Below are 23,399 nucleotides of genomic sequence, written 5' to 3'. Positions count from 1 at the left end.
TGACGAATGTCAATGAGGAAAAAAAACACTCATACACATTCCCCTTCCAGAAAGAACAATGGGGGAGGGGGAGAGAGACACACACGCACGTGCACACATACACATTAAAAACACATCAAAAGTACTAGTTACATTGATTACATTCAAGAGAATAACATTATCGAATAAAAATAATTAAAGCAACATTCAGATTCCTTGGGATGTCTCCAGACGCTTTTTGGTTACCCACCATTGTAAACAAAATTAACTGTGTCTGTCAGTGAATTAATAACATACAGCATAGGCCCTCTGCTGTGGCTGCCAGGCAGTCTGCCTTGATTCAAACACCCTGTGAGACTCACCAGCGGTTTGCTCTCTTTCAGCAGAAGTGTACTGGGCCAGTGACAGACAAGCACCCTCATGTCAAAACACTGTCTGCTTGCAGCCCCCAGCCAGCACCTAAACACCACACACTCCACTGGGAAGGCCCCACCGTATCCCTCTCTCGCCTCTAAATAATCAAGGAAGGATACATTCCAGATCACGTTCTATGTGGAATAGAAGAAGAAGAATGTGTCAGGGTACATACAACCAGTGACATAACTAGGGGGCAAATGTACAAAGTTATGACAAGAATATCAGCACATCAGACAACAATTCCAATCTAATAGGAATTCGATCATTCTTGTTCTCTGAAGATCTAAGATCTGAAGCGGTTACCTCACTCACCCTTTCCACAGAGCTGTTCTTGTCAATACAATCCATGCATAATATACTGTAGAAACCCCAACCCAACCCATCCACATTGGTCATGTTTCATCAAGGTTGACTGCTTGGTCCTCCTATCAATAGTAGAAAAAAATGTTACCTCTATTTGTTGGTCACGGAAACACCCTTTACTTTTACCGTACTTTGTGTTCTTCTCAGCCATTTAGTGTGTAACCACGAGAGAACTAAATCCATCAGAAATGCCATTTGATTGTGATCTGAAAGCTGACACGCCTTCAAAGCTATGTGAGACTACCGAGCCCAAGGTGTAGGAGTATCCCGTTTCTGACCTGAGTTCAACAGGCAAAACTCTGTTAGTTACTGCTAGGCAGGTGCTTTCACCTGCCTTGTTGTGGTACAGTATGTTTCATCATGGCATGGACGGGGTGGGCACACCTCCAACGCAGACTGATTACACAACATACTGCACTCACATAACAGAGAAAGATTGGTAAGAACTGGTGTTTCTGCGTCGGTCTGTGGTGTTGCATGAGCCCATATGGGCTGGACACCTGAGATGTACAGTATAAGACACTTGAGTAAAAAAATCAATCGATCAATCGATCATGATCTGCCCTTAGATTTCGATGTACCCATTATTATCGCATCTCAGTTTCTCTTATCAACCATTGTGACCGAAGCTTTTGGCACATCCTAAGGGCGGCACTGGCACCTCATTTTAAAGGCCCACATTCGTCATTTTGACATTTTGTTTAGCTGATATATGATATCCTGGTGCTGCATAATGTTATTGCACAATGGTTCAAGTCCCAAAATTGCTGTTCATGTCAAAGTGTGTATTTCGGTTGATACATTCTATTTTTTTTAGCTTTTTTAGTTAGTCACCTGCTTTTTTGCGATTCAAACAAGAATCATATAACCTTTCAACACATTTGATTGAGAATTGCTCCTAGCTATATCTGGCTTTACTTTCCAAAATAGACTGAATGTCTAACGTCACCACTCAGTGCTTCTGTTCATCAAGAATAAAAAATAAAAATAAAAAAGCCTTAGCAAAACTGGCTGGCATGGGAGTTAAAGTGTTCATTTTATGATCAGCACATCATAAGCAGCTTAAGCTAAATAGATTTTTTACAGAACTGTTACATTTTGCTAGATGGTGTCTTTATCATATATGAGTAGGAGTTAGTACACGTTTGTGTGCCCTGCATTGTCACATGCTCTGGAAAAACAACTCTTGGTTTTATGACCACTGCACACAGTATTTCGAAAGACACAACAGAGATAGTAATTTAAGGCAGGTAGTAAAAGCTAGACTTAAATAGAGAGGCAGTGTCTATCATCAGGGGCATAACCTTTGCTAGCTTTAAACACTCAATTACAGTTCAACATTATTGTTGCCTACTGAGTTTGTAATTCCAAGACAATACAGGCAAGTATCAAGGTCCAAGCACGGACACTGCAGTCCTGTAGGCTGTTGTCGAGTATTGTATCGTAGTATACCGTTATGAGACTAAATGCTAAATGAGGACAATGGTGGCTGTGGCATATTTACTGTATTATACATAAAACATATTAAATCAAACTCAATAACCTCAGTGAGTGTTATTGTTACAACTTGGAATGGGAACTTCCTCATTATTATTTCATTGTTTTCGTTTGAGTGATTGTTGAGTAAGAGTTTGCTATGACAATAATCAGGAATAAATTGAAAGTCTGTGTTTTATTCAATTGCTCTATACTGTATGTCATAAGTGTTTTTTGCTGTCAGGGCTGTGTCGAGACCAATAAACACACAATATAAACAGTTCGTTCATGAAATCTGGACCTGGAATTTGGTGGTCAGCATCTCGAGGATGTATGTGAGAGCAGCTTGCCCACAGCGCCACTAATCCCTGTGTTCTTAGTCAACACAGAAGGACCAGGGAGGGACCGGGGAGGGACCGGGGACAACTGTACCCACACAAACCAGGATTGGATAATAAATGACCAACATCTAGTCAATGTGGCGGTGGCATCGACATGCTTCAATATATTCAATGATAATGATATGACAAAAATATATACAGAGGAACGTTTTTCCTTGTTATGCCATTACAGTACACACTGATTTACGTCAAATGCCAGACCTTTTATGAGGGCACTATGACCACATCTTCGAGTGGGAAAAGTAGGCCCATTAGTTTAGCATTAACAACTAGTTAACTTGCTTCACTGAAGTGGACACTTCCTGATAAAATATTTAACTTTGGGTGCAGTACCACCACTGAGAGGGAATAGTTTCCATCCATTAATGTCCAATGCACTACTCCACTGTCACGTTTAATACAATCTAATACTGTTGGTGTGTTCAACAGAAGAAGCAGGGTATATTTCTTACACGTACACTAATAATAATAATAATAATAATTAATTCAATTTATATAGCGCTTTTCCAAGGCTCAAAGACGCTGACAATATAGGACACACATGGGGAGACACAAAAAACAACAAGCAACAACAACAAGTAACATGGAACACAGAGTCAGCGAACGGGGAGGGGGGGGTGGTGTAGAGTCCGGTGTTGATGTTGCTGGGAGCCTCGATGGATGTGGCGGCGGCAGCGGAGAATGCCTGCCTTGGTGGCAGCAGCAGCCGTTGCCGTTGTCATCTGTATTGCCAGCCTGGGACCGAACCCGCGCGGCCGGCCAGCCTAGCCGTGCCATGCCAGCGACCAAATCGCGCAGCAGTGAGTGAACTCACTATCATTACTATGCACTATCATAGTGCATAGTAACTATCATTACTATGCACTATCATTACATACTTAAGCAGTCACAAATCAAAACATGCAATGTAGTGTAGATAGGCCCCATGAATGTTGATTCTGGTAGAATTTTAAATAAAACTGGATTCATTAAGTTAATGTAACACATTACTTTAAAGTATTGCAATGATACCTAGTTTATAGATAGTTTGCTATCCATTTATTTATAGCCTATGAATCAGTGATAAACAGTCTTACTGCTGAAGGTACTGAAAAGTGGCTTGCTATAGTCCTGTGGATAGAAATAAATAGATGTGTTACAGACTAATTTAATTAGTTAGGACATTATTTGAATTCCAGAGGATGTACTGTAATAACTGATTAATATGTGGAATGGTGAAAACAAAAAAATACATACATACAATGAAGAGGAAAAGTGACTCTTCTCTTGGCTTTAAATCAACGATGTATTGTGAGTAGTTTGTGTATCTTTCTAACACTACATGTAATTCCTAAATTTGTTTTAAAAGTTGATATCCAGTTCCCTTATAATAACATTATGGCTTCCTGAACAACTGTTACAAAAACAGCGTGATTTGAAACCTCCCACTATAACACATTCCTTGTAAGAGTAAGAAGATTGAACATGAAAACACACATCAGTTTACAACATCGCCTGTTCTAACTCAAGTCACAGTCCTGATGTGTGATCATATGTTCTTCTGTGGGTCTGGACGAGCCGGTGGATTTTTGTTTACTTAAGAAGAGGAAAGTAAAATGCTGGGGCCAGCGTTATTAATACTGACAGGTCCATTTGGAAACAATCATCAAAAGTGTCATGGAAAAAACGTTACGTCATAAAGCTTCCAGGGACTCAAAACACTTTGCCAGCATCAATATTTTCACTCAAGGCTGGCAGGGGCTGCCATTCTGACAACATGTTTAGCTTTCTCTCTGCAAGTTGCAGAAATATCATTCTGCTCAGAGCAAGATTAGAATATGTCTGTAGCAAGTCAAACACACACACACACACACACACACACACACACACACAGTCTGTGTAGACTCAAAGTTGACACAACCAGTTTGTGAGTTATGATCATGATATAGCCAGCTGTTTTGGGGGTCTCATTATACAGATCATAAAGTTACTCTCAAATGTAGGCTCTGTAAACTTAACGTTAATGTTTGTGATGATGACATCATATCCACCAAGTCTTGCCAGGCAGGTGTCTCCATGGCATTACCCCTCTTTAAAACCTGCACACACACACACACACACACACACACACACACACACACACACACACACACACACACACACACACACACACACACACAGGTAATAAGCAACATAAGACAAAGAAAGGGACATAGAGGAAGGGAGTCAGAATCTCCTCAAATGGGACATGTGGGTAATTGGCCTCTATAGGGCCCCATATCCTGTAGAGGAGGATGTTGTTCTGACTCAATGATCCTCACACACACCAGGAACCCCCTCGCCTTAGTCTTATCGTGGGCTCACCTCGGTCGTTTCAAAGTTGCCCTTTGGTCGGATGCTGTTCATTCATATGCCTCATTTATTTTCTTGCCAATCTAGAAGTCACCATGATTGATCAGCTGTAAACTATTTCTTTCACATTCTTTTCCATTCCATCATTCACTCACTCTAATCATTTCACTCTTTCACTCACTCTTTAAGTTCCAGTATTGTTTCAGGTGCATGAGACTTGTACTATATGCAGATGAGGGCAGAGTGGGAACATTAGGCCAGTGAGCGTGTAGTGTTAGCATTAGCTAGTGAGCGTGTAGTATTAGCATTAGCGGGGATAATCCCCCCTCCTCCGCTCAGTATCAAACACCTCCCCACGCCAGGAAGCGTGAGGACACACACAGCCTGTGTGTCCTCACGTGAGGGCTGGTGATCCATTCACACAGGTTCATTTGGTGACACTCGCAATGACCATGTAAAGGCCTGACACATACATACACACGCAACACACACACACACACACACACACACACACACACACACACACACACACACACACACACTGGGCACTGATCCGTTCTCCTCTAATGACAGTGTTGATGTACACACTAAAAAGTAAACCTATTAGCCTCCGTCGTCCCCCAGTGTCATTGGGATCAGGTTGATGTTCATGTTCAGGTCATGTTTAGAGCTTTTAGAAGCTTCTAAAAGAGAAACACACGGGTAGTGGTGGTCTAGTGGATAGTGAGTTGGACTTGTGATCGGAAGGTTCTGAGTTCAAATCCTGCCTGAAACCACACCACTACTAGTGTGCCCTTGAGTAAGGCACTTAGCCCTCAGTTACTCCAGGGGGAATGTCCCTGTAATTCGTAGTTGTAAATCGCTTTGGATTAAAGGCGTCTGCTAAATGGCAAAATTAAAAATTAAATTAAAATTAAGAAACAACCATTCCCAAAGAGTCAATACAGTGAAATAAAATAACAATGGCACCATGTCATTTCATTACTCAGACGGGATGTAATTACTCAAATGAAAATTTGAAATCAAATCTTTATGATTAATTATTCCATTTAAACCAAGTACAGTATGTCATTGTCCACATGTCACGAGTTAATTAGAAATAAAGACAATGAATTACATTGCAAGTAATGCAATACGACTTGGATAACCCCCACCCACTTCCATATCAGTCCCTGCACAATTCACTAAACCTTAACTTCGACTGGACGGCAAGCATCATCTCACACTCTCAGACATCACTCATCTCATAGCACTGCTCTTTCTTCGAATAAATGTTTGAAAATAACAAAGCGACCACCTTTACAGTGGAAAATAATATTTATCCTAGAGCAGATCATTGATACCATCTGTGACACGTTCTGTAAAAGCCACTCTCATAAACAGACGATGTAAACGCTCCAGGACTTTTTAGATTACACTGAGGGGTGAAAAGGCAGAGATCCTCCCTATCTCTCTCTCTCTCACTCAAAGTCCCAGGGCAGCAGTCGGTTTACAGAACGTGGTCTGGCCAGGATCAGTCCGGCTGGCATACCCCCACCCTCAGGGCTCCTCACACAGGCTGGGGAGGTTTCAGAACAGCTCATAGCCATGAGGGTCAATGTCATACACCCGCCCCTGGCAGACAAAACTTGGCTCTCTAGTCTCTCAGCCTCTTTATCAAAACACTTTATACACTCCCGACACAAGGTAAAACCATGTAGTGAGACCTCTCTGAGAGGTCTCTTCAGGAATCTCCAGAGCGATGCTTCCAGGAATCTCTTTAGACAAAATGGCCTGCCTGTCCTCCCTATCTCTCTCTCTTTCATTCTGTCTCCATTTTTTTTCCCTCTCTTTCTCATTTTTTGCTCATACATTTACTATAAATAATAAAAAAGAAATCCCCCAATTTCCCATCCAGTCTCTTTTATTACTTGGGTTACCTTTCTCTAGCATGTACATGTTGACTGTCCACAGCGGGTCTTATTGTTGTAGCAACATAAAGCACGTCACTGTTTCATTTTCAGTCGTCAACACTCACTCTCCTCTATTCCTCTGCCGGGGATGGTGGATTTCAGTGTCCTTCTCGGACACACAGCTGTTTGGGCTTCTAAAGTCACCACTGATTAGTTGTTCCTTCTTGTGGTCCATAGAATGATGCTACAGGCTTCCCTCTATACTAGTGAGAACATAAATGCCCCCCCTCCCCCACACAGATTATTTTTAGTGCACAGGGGAAACTCTCTGTTGATTTGAGACTTTTTGTTCACGTTTTGTTATTGTTGCTGTGCATTAACCCACAGAATTTAAACAACAATATATAAAGTAAAATGATTTTCTATGTACCACAGACTTTTATTCAAAGCTTTCATTTATTTGCTATTAATCTTTAATCTCTATAAAAAAAGTAGTTTTCAGGAGAGAGTGAACCTCAATGTTGAGTAGTAAAAGTGCAGGGGGAGGGGGATGTTCATTAAGCACATAATCCACCACATTCTTGTCTGCACTCAGGCATGCCTCAATGCCACGCAGTGTAATACGAGAGGTGGCAAAAGGCTGAGGTAATTGGATTGGTATACGGCATTGAGCGTCTAACAACAAAAGATATCCATCTCTCTCCTCTGGCCGTCCAGCTCTTTTGTTGCTGGATGGAATTTATTTAGTCATTCACTCGTCCAAGCTCAGCAAGGACAGGACAACAAAACCAGGCCACCACGGCTGGCGCAGTCTGGTGTCTAGTATGTGGGCCAGTGGAGTCACAGTGCCTGTGTTTGCACGTGTGAATCATGAATCCCCCAAAAGCCCACGGGTCATTTGTGTGACCATTACCATAATCACATTAAGGCAGTAGGAGATTAGCACAGAGGCCTCGGAGGAGTAGGGTAGTCTCTCGCTCCATGACAACTATTGACCAGGCCGGGGAGAGCAGTGAACATGCTCCGAAGACCCCACAGAGATGCATGCCTGTCAGATAGGGACAGCTTGATGGAGGGGGATTCTTTCACAGGCTCTTTCTAAATGAGCCAAGGCTCACTACCCTCACCCTCTCACCCTCCACCTCAACATCCACAATCTTAATACCGGTACCACCTCTGGGCAGGTCAAGGGAGCAGATGGGCAGATGGGACCCCCCCCCCCTTCACAACACCCTAAACCCCTTTGCAAGCTCTGTCAGTCTGACAGAAGAATTCAACTCTCACCATAAAAAATGGAAATGAGAATATTATACCAAGAGAAATCTGCTGTTTCCCGAGGGGTTTAAAAGTTACCCCAATTAACCGTAATTACTCAAAGAAAGGACATTTAAATACAGCGAGTAACCTGAGATGTCCACAGGGATGGATTCTTTGAGGGCATTTTAGACGAGACTAAGAGGAAACCATACCTTTCATCTTGAACTTCAATGACAGGAAATATCACATTTGCTAAGTGACACACAAATGATTTATCTTTAGTGGCCACTTACACACTTACTTCTCAAGACTCATGATTCACTTTGAATAATGAAAAATGGTCAGTCTTCATATAATATACGAGAAATGTTGCATCTCTGATAATTCTGTACAAATTAAACAAGTTTCACATAGGAAACAGATGGGCTCATAAGTAGCAAACTTTGCAGATGCTCTCCCTCATGTACAGCCTCCCCGTGTCACTGGGACCCATCTAAATCTGAGATAAGAAGATAAGGACTCCTCTCTTTGGGGGGAAATTCAATGGACTTGATGACAAAGGACCATATTGTTTTTGAGAACTTCTCACATGTTGTGCAAAAATGTCACACCATGAGCTTATCAGGTAGAGAATAATGCCTCTCATGACACCCTCATAACCGCCATAAAGGTTATGGTGAAACACCACACTAGTTACTGATTGACACCAACCCTTTCTGCTGTGTGAGTAATTCCATGAGGGATGGCATGGCTCTCTTAATTGTGACCTATTGAATGACCTGTGTAATTAGTTTTCACAAATCACTAACTATAGGGGGTGTCCAGGTCTAGGACAGAAAAAAAAGTAGACCTGGGCTCAATTGCCCTTTACCACTAGGGGGCAGAAAAAGCTACCAGGGCAACTGTTGTTCGATGGTACACAAACTAGTCCTTGTGGACTGCAGTATAGCTACTTTTGGTCCTTGGCTATTAAGAGAATGATTGAGATAGGGATATGTGTGTGAATTTCCCTCTAATAAATACACATTTTTGATTGATCAAAAAAATAATTGATCGAGTGCCACATAGAGAGACAAATACCACTCTGGGGACTGTGGTAGTGTACCCCTGGTCAATATAAAGGAAGCTCTCAGGTGGGAATGACATCATGTGAATGTTCATTTGTCAAATTAAAAGATCATCAGTTATAGAGAGACCTATTTACTGCATTTACTTATTGCAATTCATTGGTGACAAGTTACATGACATGAATGAGCCCATATGTCTCACCCAGCTACACAATCAACTGCACGAGGGCACACATCATGTGAAGGGTGTTACTCTGCAAATGTTCCATTGTATTTGTATTCCTTGAAAAGGGGAATCAAAGCATTCAGACAAGAATGGAAAGGCATTCCACTTTAGGGTCACATTCTGTTATCAATGCTCCATACTGACCTACTGTACAACTCAAATGATGTGTCATACAATTTCCAAGTGTATGTGATACATATTCTGCATTCCCAGACTTATTCACGCTATTTCATCCACTATCTTTAAATGACACACATATTTAGCATAACTTGCACTGTCTGCATTCATGGAAATAATGTATTTTCTTTGGTACTGACACCATCTTGCAGCGAGTTACCTAACTCATTTCTTGCTGCTGAGTTTGCGTACTAGTCAAACGTTGCGTTGACTTGGCATGCGCGGCATTCAGGAGTTTGGTACAGGGGTGGCGTTCGTAAACAAGCTCTGGAAATCTGATCAGCACTCGCGGAACGCCTCTTGTCCAATGAAATCACTTATTCCCGTTATGACGTCGAACCCGTTGTGTGCTCCGGCGTTCTCAGAGCAAGTTGACGAACGCAGCCCTGGACTCAACATGCCGTGAGCTTAGAATGATAAGGTTCTATCTCCGTTTAGAATGATAAGGTTCTATCTCCGTTTAGAATGATAAGGTTCTATCTCCGTTTAGGGCAGTTCAGAGATATTGAGCGTCAACGTTTTCACATTCCATTATGTTTTGTGAGATGGAACCTTTGTATTTTATGAATTACTAACTCAAAAATGTCAACATTTTAAAAATAACACCACACAGGCATTAATAAACACCTAATGGATCAGATAATTATGATAATTAGATTATGTAAAAAAAAAACTCAATTTTGACAAAAATGGAGATCCTAGAACCTTATAATTCTAACGTCACGATGCAATAAACGAGGCGGGGTTGTTCTCCTCCAACCTCATCTCATGAATATGCAGACATCGTGTTTCACCACCCCCCTCTGGTCCAACTTGTTGTGTAGTTGGAACAGGCAGTCAGTCGTGGTGGACATCACCCGCGTGGCTACCGTTTAGGCTTTTTTTGTTGGATAATAACCTGATCAGAACAACTGCTGCTACACCCCAAGATAACATAACGGATTTAATAGGGAGAAGCAGCCTCGTATGCATTAGGACGTCTGTGCATCTCGGTTACAGAGAAAGTGGAGTTGATCTCCACCCGTGCATGTTTAAACCGGAGTACTAGTTCCACAGCGAGCAGACAGGCTCTCTCTCCACCCCAGCAGAAGGAGGCATGATTCTGAGAAGGGATTCAGCGGTCGCTGCCTTTTACTACTTGCATGCCTTTTTCTTTTTATTGAGCTTTTGTGCAAAGGTATGTGGATTATACCATTATTAGTACATGCACATTGTAGACAAACATTGAAACATTGTTTCATCGCAGCTTTTGTTAGACACGCACTCCGATCTTCTAAACATCAGGTTTTATTACGAGCGTGCCTATAATAATAATAATAATAATAATAATAATAATAATAATAACGTGGGGAAACAATGTAACGTTATGCATTCTTTTAATGCATCATCTGCGACTGCATTTCAGCTGCAAACACTCCTTTCCTAGATTCTACTTTCAACCCAAAGCAAAGAAAGTAGCCAAGTCCAAACTAAGTTAGCTCAGACTCATGGGTTAGATGAGACAGTCATTTAGTCAAGAAGACATGTCATTTTTTTTGTAGATACATTGTAGTACTACAATGGCGCCAATGTTTCTAAGGGGGGATGAGCTTTGGAACTACACGTTTTGAAGTTTTGGTGCAAAATGTTTTGGTGCAAAATTGTGCCGTAGTCCCGTAACTTAGTTTAGTGAGTCAAATCAGGCAACACACACACGGGGTTCTACCGTTTTTTATTAGTGTTTTATTTCTCCAACAGGTGTCCGAGGGCTCGGGGCAGTTCGAGTTGCAGATCGTCTCCATGCACAACGTGAACGGCGAGCTGCTGAACGGCCTGTGTTGCGACGGGGCTCGCGCCCGGGCGGAGCAGAAGTGCACCCGGGACGAGTGCGACACGTATTTCAAAGTGTGCCTGAAGGAGTACCAGTCCAGGGTGTCCGCCGCCGGCCCCTGCAGCTTCGGAGCGGGCTTCACCCCGGTCATAGGAGGGAATACCTTTTCTTTGAAGAGCACAGGGATCCAGAGGAATGACAGATCCAGGATAGTCTTGCCTTTCAGCTTCGCCTGGCCGGTGAGTTGGGTTGTTCCTCACTTCGATGCATTATGTGTTTATGTCATGCATAAGCCTGTTTAATCACAACATTTATGACCTAACATCGCATCATGTTATGAATTTAAAAGCATTGTGCAAGTGTTTCCTGTTTGCATGTTGTAACCTTAGAGCTGTTATATCCACACAGCCATTACTGGCAGTCAATCACAAATGATTGTGAATGGATGTTGCTTAATTCTCAAAACTTGCTTTGATATACAACCATGCATTGTCCCTTTGAGCGATTGCAACACCGTGCCAGCGATTTAACTAGGTGCAGGTGTGAAACTAAACTTTGCAAAGTATGCATTTTATGTAGACCTACGCTTAAACACGTTGGTGGTTCTTGTGCAGTTCGTGTTCCTCCTGTAACCGTGCACAGTTCTCCCTGCGTGCTTTGGTGGGTGGAACGGAGAGTCCACTGCGCCCATGCGCGTCAAATGCATCAAATGTAGGCTACTTTTGTCACAACTTGGATGGAGGAGGTGTCCCTTTCATCATGTGAGCTGCCTGTGCATTGATAATCAACAATGACTGATGCAAAGAAATGCAAAGGGGGCAGGAAACTGCCATGCTGGGATTCTGATGCCCTTGCTGTCTTTTGGACCAATGCCTCAACATGTTCCCATTTGTTGGGGGATGTCTCTGTAAATTCCCCCCAATGCAATGTTAGAAAAAGCCAAATTTTTAGTTGAACATAAGTAGCTGTAATGCTGTCTTTCTACACCCCCTGCTCATGGTCCTATCCTATATTGATTTTATTTTCTGAACACTTTTGTGTGGACATTGGCAACGTTAGACATAGAATAATTATTTTATTTCTATGTGCAGCTCCCACCTGCAAAATGGGGGGGGGGGGGGAAGTTTTATGTTTAGGTGAATGTCAATGTAACCTCGTAATACCAAGCAAGAATCAAACGTTTTTTCCCAGCTTCATTGTTATCTTTGCTAAGAAGAAACGGTGAGAACAATTATCTGGACGAACAGGAGATGGATGTGCACCATTTATGATCGTGCATTTTCCTCAATGTCATCTGACATGGCAAAGATAGGAATACATTTCTTTTTGATGTGTGTTCCCCCTAGTTGCAGTTGTCCCCTCTTTTGTCTATTGGGGGGAGGTTAGTTAGAAGTATCTCTTTCACCTCAGTTCTTTTTAACCTACTTTCAAATGCTTTAGTAAATATTTAGCAAAATAATCAGGTTTAGTTATTCATATCACTCATTGTACTCTCTTGTAAAGTGGATTGGCTGTTGTGGACAGATGGCAGAGCAAAGTGATTGGGGTTGCTGGGTGCTACTGGTTTTGCATCCCTTTCTCGAGCGCTGCTGCCTGGAGCTGGCCTCTTGTCTGGGACTAGGGCTTTGTGTAAGTCACGCTCGGTTGGACCCGAGGCATTTCATCCCTTTAACCTTACCACCCACAGTAACTGCTGCACTTAATGAGGCTACCCACATGTGCTTAGATCAGGTAGGGCAACAGCCAAGCAACCTGCTGAATGGTTTTAGCCTACAGGTCTTGATCTCTTGGGAACATTGTGTTTTGAAGTCAACAGAAATGGATTAACCAAGTTTGAACTAACTAGCTATCCCTCCCTCCCCCCCCCCCCCTACTGCAACACATTCAGGGGGTCTATGCTTTTTCCCAGAGAGATGTGGGCCCAGCCACCGCAGACAGAGGCAGTCCCTCCCAGCTTATCAACTAGGAACAATGGCGTGCCCTCACTGACTACAGTGAGGATTACAGAGCATAATGGAGCCTGTCCAGATATAATGTCAGTACGGAGCAAGCAACAGGAAGCAACGGTAGACTCAGCAGTGATGAGGTCGGCTCTCAGACAAACCCTGACCTTATACTTCTCAGTATGGCCACCTCAGCATGTTGTGCCATTCACAGTCAGAGAGGCAGAGAGAGAGAAGAGTAACCATCTCTGACAAGAGCAAGCCATAGCTGACTGCCGTATGATACTGGAACAATCACTATCACAGACTCCTGTCTGTTGTCTGTCTGCTAAAATGTTTCTAGTGGTTTCTACTTAAATCTCTCTCTCACGGTTCTCTCTCTCTGTGTTTTTATTGCGTTCACATTCTCCAAAAAAGTCTTGTTGTCGATATTCTCTCTCTTTGTTTTGTTTTTTTTCTTAACAGAATACAACCCCTGTTTCTCTATTTTAGATGTGGATGATTGATGACTGGTTAGAGAGGTCTGAGAACCGGGGGGTCAGGTGAGTTGTCTCGCAGGCGACTCAGCCTTGAGGGCGAGCGCTGCTGGCAGCTGTGGGAGTAATGACATGTTTGCTTTATATAGTCTGCTCTGATGTGGTAGTTAAGTGCAAATTACTCAAGTGAAGGAGAGAAACTTGTTCTTTCTATTTTTTTCCGTGGTCTTTAGGTTTAATGAGGGAGTGTTCTGTACTTTGTGGTATTGTTGTTTTAGTGTGAGTATGAGATTATATCGCAGTCTGCACTCCACTGTCATCTACATAACTACATCATTTCTTTAATCAGAGAAACAGTCACGCTTTGCAGTCCCTATAGGTGTAGGAGGCTACCTCTGCCCTAGTGATAATACAACGTTAACATGCAGTTACCTAGTACCTGGGTACATTTGACACCCCGAGGAAGGCTATTGAGCTTGAACAATGGAGGTAAATAAATGTCACAGCAGCAATGAGAGAAGGGTGTGCGACTTTCATTTTCATTCAAGTTTTGAGTTACGTTCCTTCAGTCAACAAGTCGACACCTCGACTTGAGTGTGCGTTCTTTAATCTTAATTTCATTGTAATCGCATATAGTTGAGTGGTTTGTGTTATACAAATGGAATAAGGAACAGTCCTTATTTAATTAATTTAATTAATTTTGCCATTTAGCAGACGCTTTTATCCAAAGCGACTTACAATTACGAATTACAGGGACATTCCCCCTGGAGTAACTGAGGGCTAAGTGCCTTACTCAAGGGCACACTAGTAGTGGTGTGGCTTCAGGCGGGATTTGAACTCACAACCTTCCAATCACAAGTCCAACTCACTATCCACTAGACCACCACTACCCCTACCGTATTTAGCTTTTTTAATTACAGTCCTCAACCCTCTTGTGTAACACAACTATTGTTACTACACACAGGTATAACCAGGGTTATGCTGCTTTTACATTTGGGGTGTGGTTCCATAGCATCATCTCATAGTTCAGTACATTCTCACAGGAGAGGATGCTCGCTGCTCACCGTAGACAATGATATGTGGTTTGTTTTAATCTGGGTGATGGGAGAGGGGGGGTGGGGGTTAGAAACCTATCTCTGATGCTGGTGTGTTGACCGGCAAGTGATGAGAGCTTGTTATCAGGGAAAGGTTCCTCCTTATCCCTGTTCAAATGCCCAGATAGGGATTCTGTTACAACAGTTTTCATAGGATCCTGTCCTATCTCTGACTCCTGTTTTGATAAAGATCTCGTGGCAAACAAGGCGTTCCTTCCTTTCAATTCGTCAGTCTCCTGCCATTGAAGACGATCTGTGAACGTCTCCTTTTCATGACAGGATCTTAGTTTTACGGCAAACAGGGTGTGTGTACCTTCGCAGTCACAATCACTGCCTAGATCTGCTTAGCCATACTGTTGGTATTGATAGATTCAGGAAAACTGATACAGTAGGTCAACGTCTTTGGTGTCCATTGTTCACTCTCCTCTTTTAAGGGCAGGGTCTGCCCTTTTCTCAGTGCTTCTACAAGCTTGTTAGTATGCACGCCTAACGGAAGTCAGGCATAGCCTGTTAGAGTCTACCTACCTATCTTACCTACCTATTTGTGTTGTGTTCAGAGTTCAGAGAGAGAGCTGCAATCTAGCTTTACTGCGTGTGTGTGGGCCGATGCATTTTCATTTATTCTTAATGTGCGGGGGCAAATGTTTAAATGACTCATATTATAGCCAAACATTGCACAGTGTTTGCCCAAGTAAACAAACAGGAGAGCGCCTGAGTGTGTGCATGAGGTGAACACCGACCCCCAGAGAGGGCCTGAGTGTGTGCATGAGGTGAACACCCCCCCAGAGAGAGTCTGTAGTGCATGTGGTAGTGGTCTCTGGCGTCTGGCGTAGTAGTCACTGGAGCTGAGATGGTCTTTTTATCAGATATTCCGTCTGTGTGGAGGACGGTGTCTGGACGGCCCAGGAGATAAGGAGACATATGGGCCGGCTGTGTTTGAGCTGGGGCAGAGGTTGTGTGAGTGTTTGTGCGTAATGTCCGTGTTTGAGTTGAGTAGAGTTCAAAGAGGAGGAGTTGGAAGTCAGTCGTGGGCCCTGGGAAAAGGGAAGCTGGCAGCTGTAGGCATTTGTAGCTGATAACCGCTGAGAGTTATGGAGTGCGAGGAGGCATGTATGATCTCACTTTATTTTTTTTGGGAGCCAATAACCAAATGTTTTAGTGTGCAACGGACACGATGCATGTATTAAAAAAAAATAGAGTGCTGCTGTACACTTTTTTAGATTTGATAACGTTTCCGATAAGAGGATACCGTTGAAAACGGAACCTTTCGGAACACTTTGTTGTTGTACCGCTGACATTGCAATGTCCCTGATCTGTTGACACACAGTGATTTAGGTTTACCCGTGTGACACTGAGATCAGTCGGAGAACTGAACAGGCTGTGAGCTTCTGCGTGTTCAGGCATGTCTACGGTGCGCGCTGTGGATCAATGCATTTCCCCCACGGGTTCCAGGTGAAGTCAAGGTGTTATTCAGCGGAGTATGAACCGTGGAGATGGGCAGCATTAGCTAAGAAAAGAGGAGTTAACATGACATGACCCCATATGGTTATGGTCTAGTGCAAAAAAAAGGGTATCACTCAGGAGGAGCTGAGTGTAACTCCACTACAATGCCTTGGTAGGTTGAGGGCATGACACTCAAGTCAGAGCTACCTGTGTTCATTAGAGATGGTTGTTTCGTGCCACATGACCTGTCGAGGTGAGCGCTGTGTTTACTGAGCCGTGTTAAGTCCCGACGAGAGCTGTTAAAACATCTAATTGTGTTAACATTTAAAGGTGAGCTGTTTTGGTCGTTGATGGCTGCTGGCATTAGATCAGACTCTGCGCCGTGAACAGTACTGTTTTGCTAACAAGGCGACGATGAGACGCCATGAGAAAGTGTCAGGTGTGACGCAACGCTGTCTGTTTAGATGAAGAGTGCATGAATGGCAGATTTGTGCATCCAAACTAATTGTTTACCATTAGGTCATTCCAGTAAGCAGCAGTAGTATTGGCAGCAGTGTTGAATTTCTGAAATGCCTTTTCTCTGCTGCTGTCAAGGATGAGTGTGTGAATTTGACAAGTAGGTGCTGCTAGTAGATGCAACAGTGCTGTAAGTGGAACAGCACACACACACACACACAGACACATACACATACACACACACACACTCTCTGTCCATTTCTCCAGCTCCGTGGCACAGGGCTCAGTGGATATGTGTAAGCTGATACTGGTGTGAGCGCTGCTGACCCTGAATCAGACAAAGCGTTTCAGGAGTGCTGAAATGAAGACAAGCCCTCCAGAGATCTCACCCTGCATGAGTGACCCACTCAGAGCTCTCTCTCTCTCTCTCTCTCTCTCTCTCTCTCTCTCTCTCTCTCTCTCTCTCTCTCTCTCTCGCTCTGTCTCTCTCTCTCTCTCTCTCTCTCTCTCTCTCTCTCTCGCTCTGTCTCTCTCTCTCTCTCTCTCTCTCTCTCTCTCTCTCTCTCGCTCTGTCTCTCTCTCTCTCTCTCTCTCTCACTCTCTCTCTCTCTCTCTCTCGCTCTCTCTCTCTCGCTCTCTCTCTCGCTCTCTCTCTCGCTCTCTCTCTCTCTCTCTCGCTCTCTCTCTCTCTCTCGCTCTCTCTCTCTCGCTCTCTCTCTCTCTCTCTCTCTCTCTCTCTCTCTCTCTCTCTCTCTCTCTCTCTCTCTCTCTCTCTCTCTCTCTCTCTCGAGCGCACTCTCCCAGGCATGACATTCTCTCTCTGCCTGTCCTGACTTGGCCTACAGAACCAGTGGCTTTCAGCAGTTCTTCTCACTGGATCGACCAGGGTATAGAGGCCCGCCGCCTTGGCTGTGTGTGCATTTTGACATGAAGCCCAGAACAGTGAATGTTTCATCATTACTTGCTGCTGCTGGTAATGGATGCATGCTGGATGGATGTTATATAGCAGCAATTAGTGGTGTAACAATTCATCGATAATATGTATCTGGAATGGGTGTAAACATCCACGATATGGCCGCCGCATCGATTCGAAGACCCCAAACCGCCACCGTAAAACGATGCGACAAACAATCACAGATCGTGTTGTTAATGTGCTTGGTTTTAGTCCTTTCACCCTCTTTGCCTTCAACCGTAAAAAAAAAAAAAAAAGTCCAATAACAGCCTTGTCCTTTGAGCTCAGCTAAAACGTTGCGCCAACCAGTCTGAAGTCGACGGTTTGGAACTACTTCGGGTAAAAAAAAAAAAAAAGAAGAAGACAATCTGGGCAGAAACCTTTTTTAGCCATTTGCAAACTTTGTGTAGCTGGTATCAAGTTCTCGGGAAGTACCAACAACCTTTCAACGCATTTGAAAAAGATGGCATAGTGTCACTGAAACCGAAGAGCCGTTTGCGGGAGATGTTTTTAAAGAGTGTGTGAGTGTTTGAATGGCAGTGTCCTGTCCTGCCTTGCCACTGTGGGTCAGTCGGGTCCGTCAGACGCCATCCTGCTGGGAGTGTGTCAGACGAGACCATGCAGAGTGGTGCAAACTTGTCAAACTTTTCCGCTCCCTCTTGATAAACCGTCTCGTGCCGCAAAGTTGAAATACCATTCAGCTGCTTCAGGCAAGCTAGCTACACTTCCAGGAAGCGTAGGAGATCACACTCACAGTAAGAACAACCTGTTTTCGAAGTAGGCTAATTAAGGTGGTAACGGTTAGCTTGCAAGGCCGGCTCTAGCTATGGGAGAGGGGTGGGCTCAGCCCACCCGAACGTGCGTCTTGCCCCCCCGATCCAAAGTGAAGACATTTGGTGTGCTGGAATGTTTAATGTATTTATTCTAGGTCCATATAATATGTCTATGGATGTAGCGCTGCCCACCACCCCCCCCCCCCCACCCCCCCGGCGGCCTTGCTAAAGCTACCACTGTACTGTAGTTATCCTTGAAGAACGATAGTATTGAAGTTTCTGTCCATGTTTAGTGTTCATGCTCTTTGATGCTTTGTTTGGTTGTTGACCTTGCTCGTCTCTCTATCTTCCTCAGAGGTCCTACACTTTGATTGTGGAAGCCTTGGACTTCAATAACGAGACCAGCGGTGAGTACCTCTGTCCTTCTACTCCTCCTCTCCTTCCTCTCTCTCTCTCTCTCTCTTTCGTTCCTGCATGTTAACCTTTTGGGAGGCACTATGTTGACGGCCAGAAATTAAAGTTTATTTTTCCTGAACCCCCCCTGCCCCGCTCCCACACGGCATGTTGGCTCTGTGGATGTGTAAAGGGGGCATGTTGACAGGTGCCAGTGACAGGACAGGGAAGAAAAAGATTAGGCCTAGAGGAAGGGAGAAAGCTTTCAGGCTGAGAGAGGGGGAAGAGAAGGGGTATGGAAAGGTGGAGGGGAGGGGGTGTCTGGACAGCGAAGTGGGGGCGGCATATGAAAATGTTTTCATACGGCTGATGTCCGATGGCAGGTGTTGCTAGCCGGGGTCAGGCTCTCTCACTGTCATGCGAGGTGTGAAGCACGGGGGTCTGTCCGCGCGCCGCAACCTGGTTCCTGTCACAACGCGGCCCAGGATGCATTCCAGCCACGTTACGGAAACGTTAAGGTTACCACTCACAGGCACAGTGGGGCTTATGTGACAGACACATTCTAGATTTCATTATCACATAGTAACGCTTGTACCACGGTTTGACTGGCTGAAGGGCAGTGGAAAGTTCTTGAGGGGTGTACTCACTAGATGATTATAGTGTATTGGTTTCCTTTCGGGAGTCTGAGGCGACACAGTTACTTGTTCGCATTCTTCACAAGGTCCTGCGTTTTAAGCTGGATATGAGAATGACGACCAGAGAGCCAGCGTCATCTTGGTCTATGTTTCAAACAGCTATCCCACTAGTTGCTGTATTGAATTCGGATGATTGTTAGGGTTGTTGGGGTTATAGGGGTAGTGGTGGTCTGGTCTAGTGGATAGTGAGTTGGACGGGTGATCGGAAGGTTGTGAGTTCAAATCTCGCCTGAAACAACACCATGCCCTTGAGTAAGGCACTTAGCTCTCAGTTACTCCAGGGGGAATGTCCCTGTAATTCGTAATTGTAAATAGCTTTGGATTAAAAGTGTCTGCTAAATGCCAAATTCTAAATTCTAGGCTAATGTTTATACTTTTGGGTAAACCTGATGGTTGGTAGTTAGTTATGCTATGCTATGTTGGCAGCGTTGTGACGACCCCCCCACTGAAGAAGGGTGGCTTGCACCTCTCTGGCTTTTACTGTGCTTGTTTATGCAGGTCTGTTCGAGGTCAGTGGGGTTTCGGTCTTTTCTGCTGTATTTGCCGTTCCCCAGAGAGCTATTAGGGCATTGGTGTGAAAAGCCCTCCCTGAATACACTCAATGCTGGGTAAGCCTCTCTGAGCTCCCCTGTCCCTGTGCTGGCTTAGGGCTCTGTTAGAATGACAAGCCATACATGAACTTTTCAGCCCGACAGAGAAAGTGAAGAGGAGATAAAGGTATTACACCTGCCCATTCTCTCGCTCTGCCCCATTCTACTGTTGCACATAAAAGAGAACAGAACCTGGTTCAGTGACTGGTTTGGCTAGGCTGCTGACCAGTGAAACGGTCACCGCCATAATTGACCACAATTTGCGTCACCTGCCCGCTATCAGCTCATGTGCTAAGTGTGAGGCGCGTCATTTTCTTGGGATCAGATTAGGCCTAGTTACTCAAGTATTTTCATACTGCAATCTACTATAATTTGTTATTGCTCTCAAGTGGCTTTCACATTCCAACCAGAGCATGAAAAATGTCACGCTTGCCTAATAGGGCTCATTCCATGGCTCTGTTTCTGCTCCGAAACTATCCATGGGACACGGGTTGTTTTTGAGTTTCTGTTATACTTTTTTGGGGTATTATGAAGAGCCCAGGACAGCTAATCTGTTATGATTTATGGTCGGCTGCCAGCCAGCAAGCTCAGGCAGCAGGTAGTAAGGAGGTGTCACTGTTCGGAGGCGCAGGTAGTAAGGAGGTGTTACTGGGGCAGCAGGTCGTAAGGAGGTGACACTGTCTGGAGCAGCAGATAGTAAGGAGGTGTCACTGGAGGAGCAGGTAGTAAGGAGGTGTCACTGGAGCAGCAGGTAGTAAGGAGGTGTCACTAGAGGAGCAGGTAGTAAGGAGCAGATAGTAAGGAGCAGGTAGTAAGGAGCAGGTAGTAAGGAGGCAGCAGGTAGTAAGGAGGCAGCAGATAGTACGGTGATACTGGAGCAGCAGGTAGTAAGGAGCAGGTAGTAAGGAGCAGGTAGTAAGGAGCAGGTAGTAAGCAGCAGGTAGTAAGGAGCAGGTAGTAAGGAGCAGGTAGTAAGGAGGCAGCAGGTAGTAAGGAGCAGGTAGTAAGGAGCAGGTAGTAAGGAGGTGATACTGGAGCAGCAGGTAGTAAGGAGCAGGTAGTAAGGAGCAGGTAGTAAGGAGCAGGTAGTAAGGAGGTGATACTGGAGCAGCAGGTAGTAAGGAGCAGGTAGTAAGGAGCAGGTAGTAAGGAGCAGGTAGTAAGGAGCAGGTAGTAAGGAGCAGGTAGTAAGGAGCAGGTAGTAAGGAGGCAGCAGGTAGTAAGGAGCAGGTAGTAAGGAGCAGGTAGTAAGGAGCAGGTAGTAAGGAGCAGGTAGTAAGGAGCAGGTAGTAAGGAGGCAGCAGGTAGTAAGGAGCAGGTAGTAAGGAGCAGGTAGTAAGGAGCAGGTAGTAAGGAGGTGATACTGGAGCAGCAGGTAGTAAGGCGGTGATACTGGAGCAGCAGGTAGGAAGGAGGTGTCAGTGGGACAGCAGTCTGATGCCAGGTAGAGAAATGCCACAGCAGGCAGAGCTGTGGATTCCAGACCATTGTGAAATGTTTCCCTGCTCTGTGATTTCAGCATAGTCTTCTCAATCCAAAAGTAGTAAATAAAGCCTGCAGACCTCCCCCAGTCTTCTGCGTTGCATCACAGGTCACAGAGGAGCGATTCAGAGAAGGAATTGTATGCAAGCCTCAACGGAGGGCAGTAAATAAAATGCCTGACACATTCTTCATTCTTCATTCTTCATTCTCTCCCTAGCGAAGATTAGCTACGAGGAAGTGAGGAAAGTGTGTGTGTGTGTGTGTGTGTGTGTGTGTGTGTGTGTGTGTGTCTGTGTGTGTGTGTGTCTGTGTGTGTGTGTGCTGTGAGATTGGAGGTTAGCTGGTCTGTGTTTGCTCAGGATTTCATGGGTTTGCTCTGCTGGTAAAGCTCATTTGACTCCTCGATCTCGGGCCCGTCCCTGTCATGACCACATCTGTTTAGGTTCGAGAGAGTGAAGAGGAAGAGAGGGGGCTGTCTGTCTCTGTCTGTCTGTCTCATCCTGCTGATCATGAGGTTGTTGGGGCTCACTGTCTGTACAAGCAAACGTTGTAGTAGAGCTGTAGGTACTTGTCTTGTATGTGTAAAATGACTCGACTCTTGGCTTGTGCATGTGTATGTGTATGTGCACAAGTGTGTGAGAAAGACAGTGAGGAGGAAGGGAGAGAAAAAGTGCTGATGGAGCACTGGCAGGAGTCCTGGTAGTGAATGTGGCTTTGGTGTCCTCACTCTTTAATTCATGGTGGCTGTGGTGCTGTCCTCACTCGAGGAGACGGAGCGTTTGAGGGCAGCGTTTGAGGGCAGCGTTTGAGGGCAGTAATATCCTAAAGCTGTAAACCTGAGAGAAACCGACCAGCGAAAAAATCGGGAGCGAGCGAGGGAGGGAGAGCGTGAGAAAAAGGGAGAGGCCAGAGGGCAGCACTCATTAGAGACAAGCTTTTTTTTATTATTTGATTTTTTTTCCCCTAGATATCCTCCTTTCAGTTTTCCAACCTCTAGCTCTCTTTCTCTTTTAATTACCCAGCGTGACGCCAGTGGGATGTCACTGCGCTGTTTCACTGTACTGTTGGGCCTGAATTGACGCTGCAAAAACCTAGTGGCTTGCTGTGTGATCTCATTTGCTGTCATACACTCTTAGTTAACTATTTTAAAATGATAATTTTTTAAATTATTATTACTATTATTACTATTATTACAACTACTACATCAGTAGTAGGGATTTCTCAATACCATTACCCTGCCTAAGAGACATTTATTTGTATAGAAATTGCTTTGTCATGCTTGCTTGCTTAATGTTTGTGCAGCTGACATTGAGTGTTTTTCTCCTGGTGTTCAGGTGCCGACGGAGAGATGATAGAGAAGGCCTCTCACTCAGGCATGATCAACCCTAGTCTCCAGTGGCAGAAGCTGACCCACAACGGCCCCATCGCCCAGTTTGAGTACCAGATCCGGGTCAGCTGTGACGACCACTACTACGGCTTCGGCTGCAACAAGTTCTGCCGCCCGCGCGACGAGTTCTTCGGCCACTACACCTGCGACTACAACGGCAACAAGACGTGTCTGGAAGGCTGGTCGGGCCCCGACTGCAACACAGGTAAACTGAGAGGGGCCGGTGTAGGGAATGAGTACTGTTTTAAGGTTGAAGGAAGGATTTGAAAATACCTGGACAGGACAGCAAGCCTTTTGGCTTCACGAAGGGATGGATTTA

The 23,399-nt window shown here is 44.6% G+C and overlaps 1 protein-coding gene across 1 annotated transcript in view; it reads left to right on the top strand.

Annotated features, from left to right (window-relative positions):
- Nucleotides 1-10,682: 10,682 nt before the first annotated feature.
- Nucleotides 10,683-23,399, top strand: part of jag1b (jagged canonical Notch ligand 1b) — a gene marked incomplete at its 5' end in the record, with an annotated part of 31,940 nt that continues 19,223 nt past the window's right edge. The window contains 4 exons of the mRNA XM_080546086.1: nucleotides 10,683-10,763; nucleotides 11,324-11,635; nucleotides 18,889-18,940; nucleotides 23,028-23,285. Coding sequence (XP_080402212.1) covers nucleotides 10,683-10,763; nucleotides 11,324-11,635; nucleotides 18,889-18,940; nucleotides 23,028-23,285 — 703 coding nt within the window. The remainder of the gene's footprint in view (nucleotides 10,764-11,323; nucleotides 11,636-18,888; nucleotides 18,941-23,027; nucleotides 23,286-23,399) is intronic.

The sequence above is a fragment of the Nansenia antarctica genome (genome assembly GCF_963989245.1).
Source record: "Nansenia antarctica genome assembly, chromosome: 1".
In the NCBI taxonomy this organism is placed as follows: Eukaryota; Metazoa; Chordata; class Actinopteri; order Argentiniformes; family Microstomatidae; genus Nansenia; species Nansenia antarctica.
This window is presented reverse-complemented; position numbering and strand designations above follow the sequence as displayed.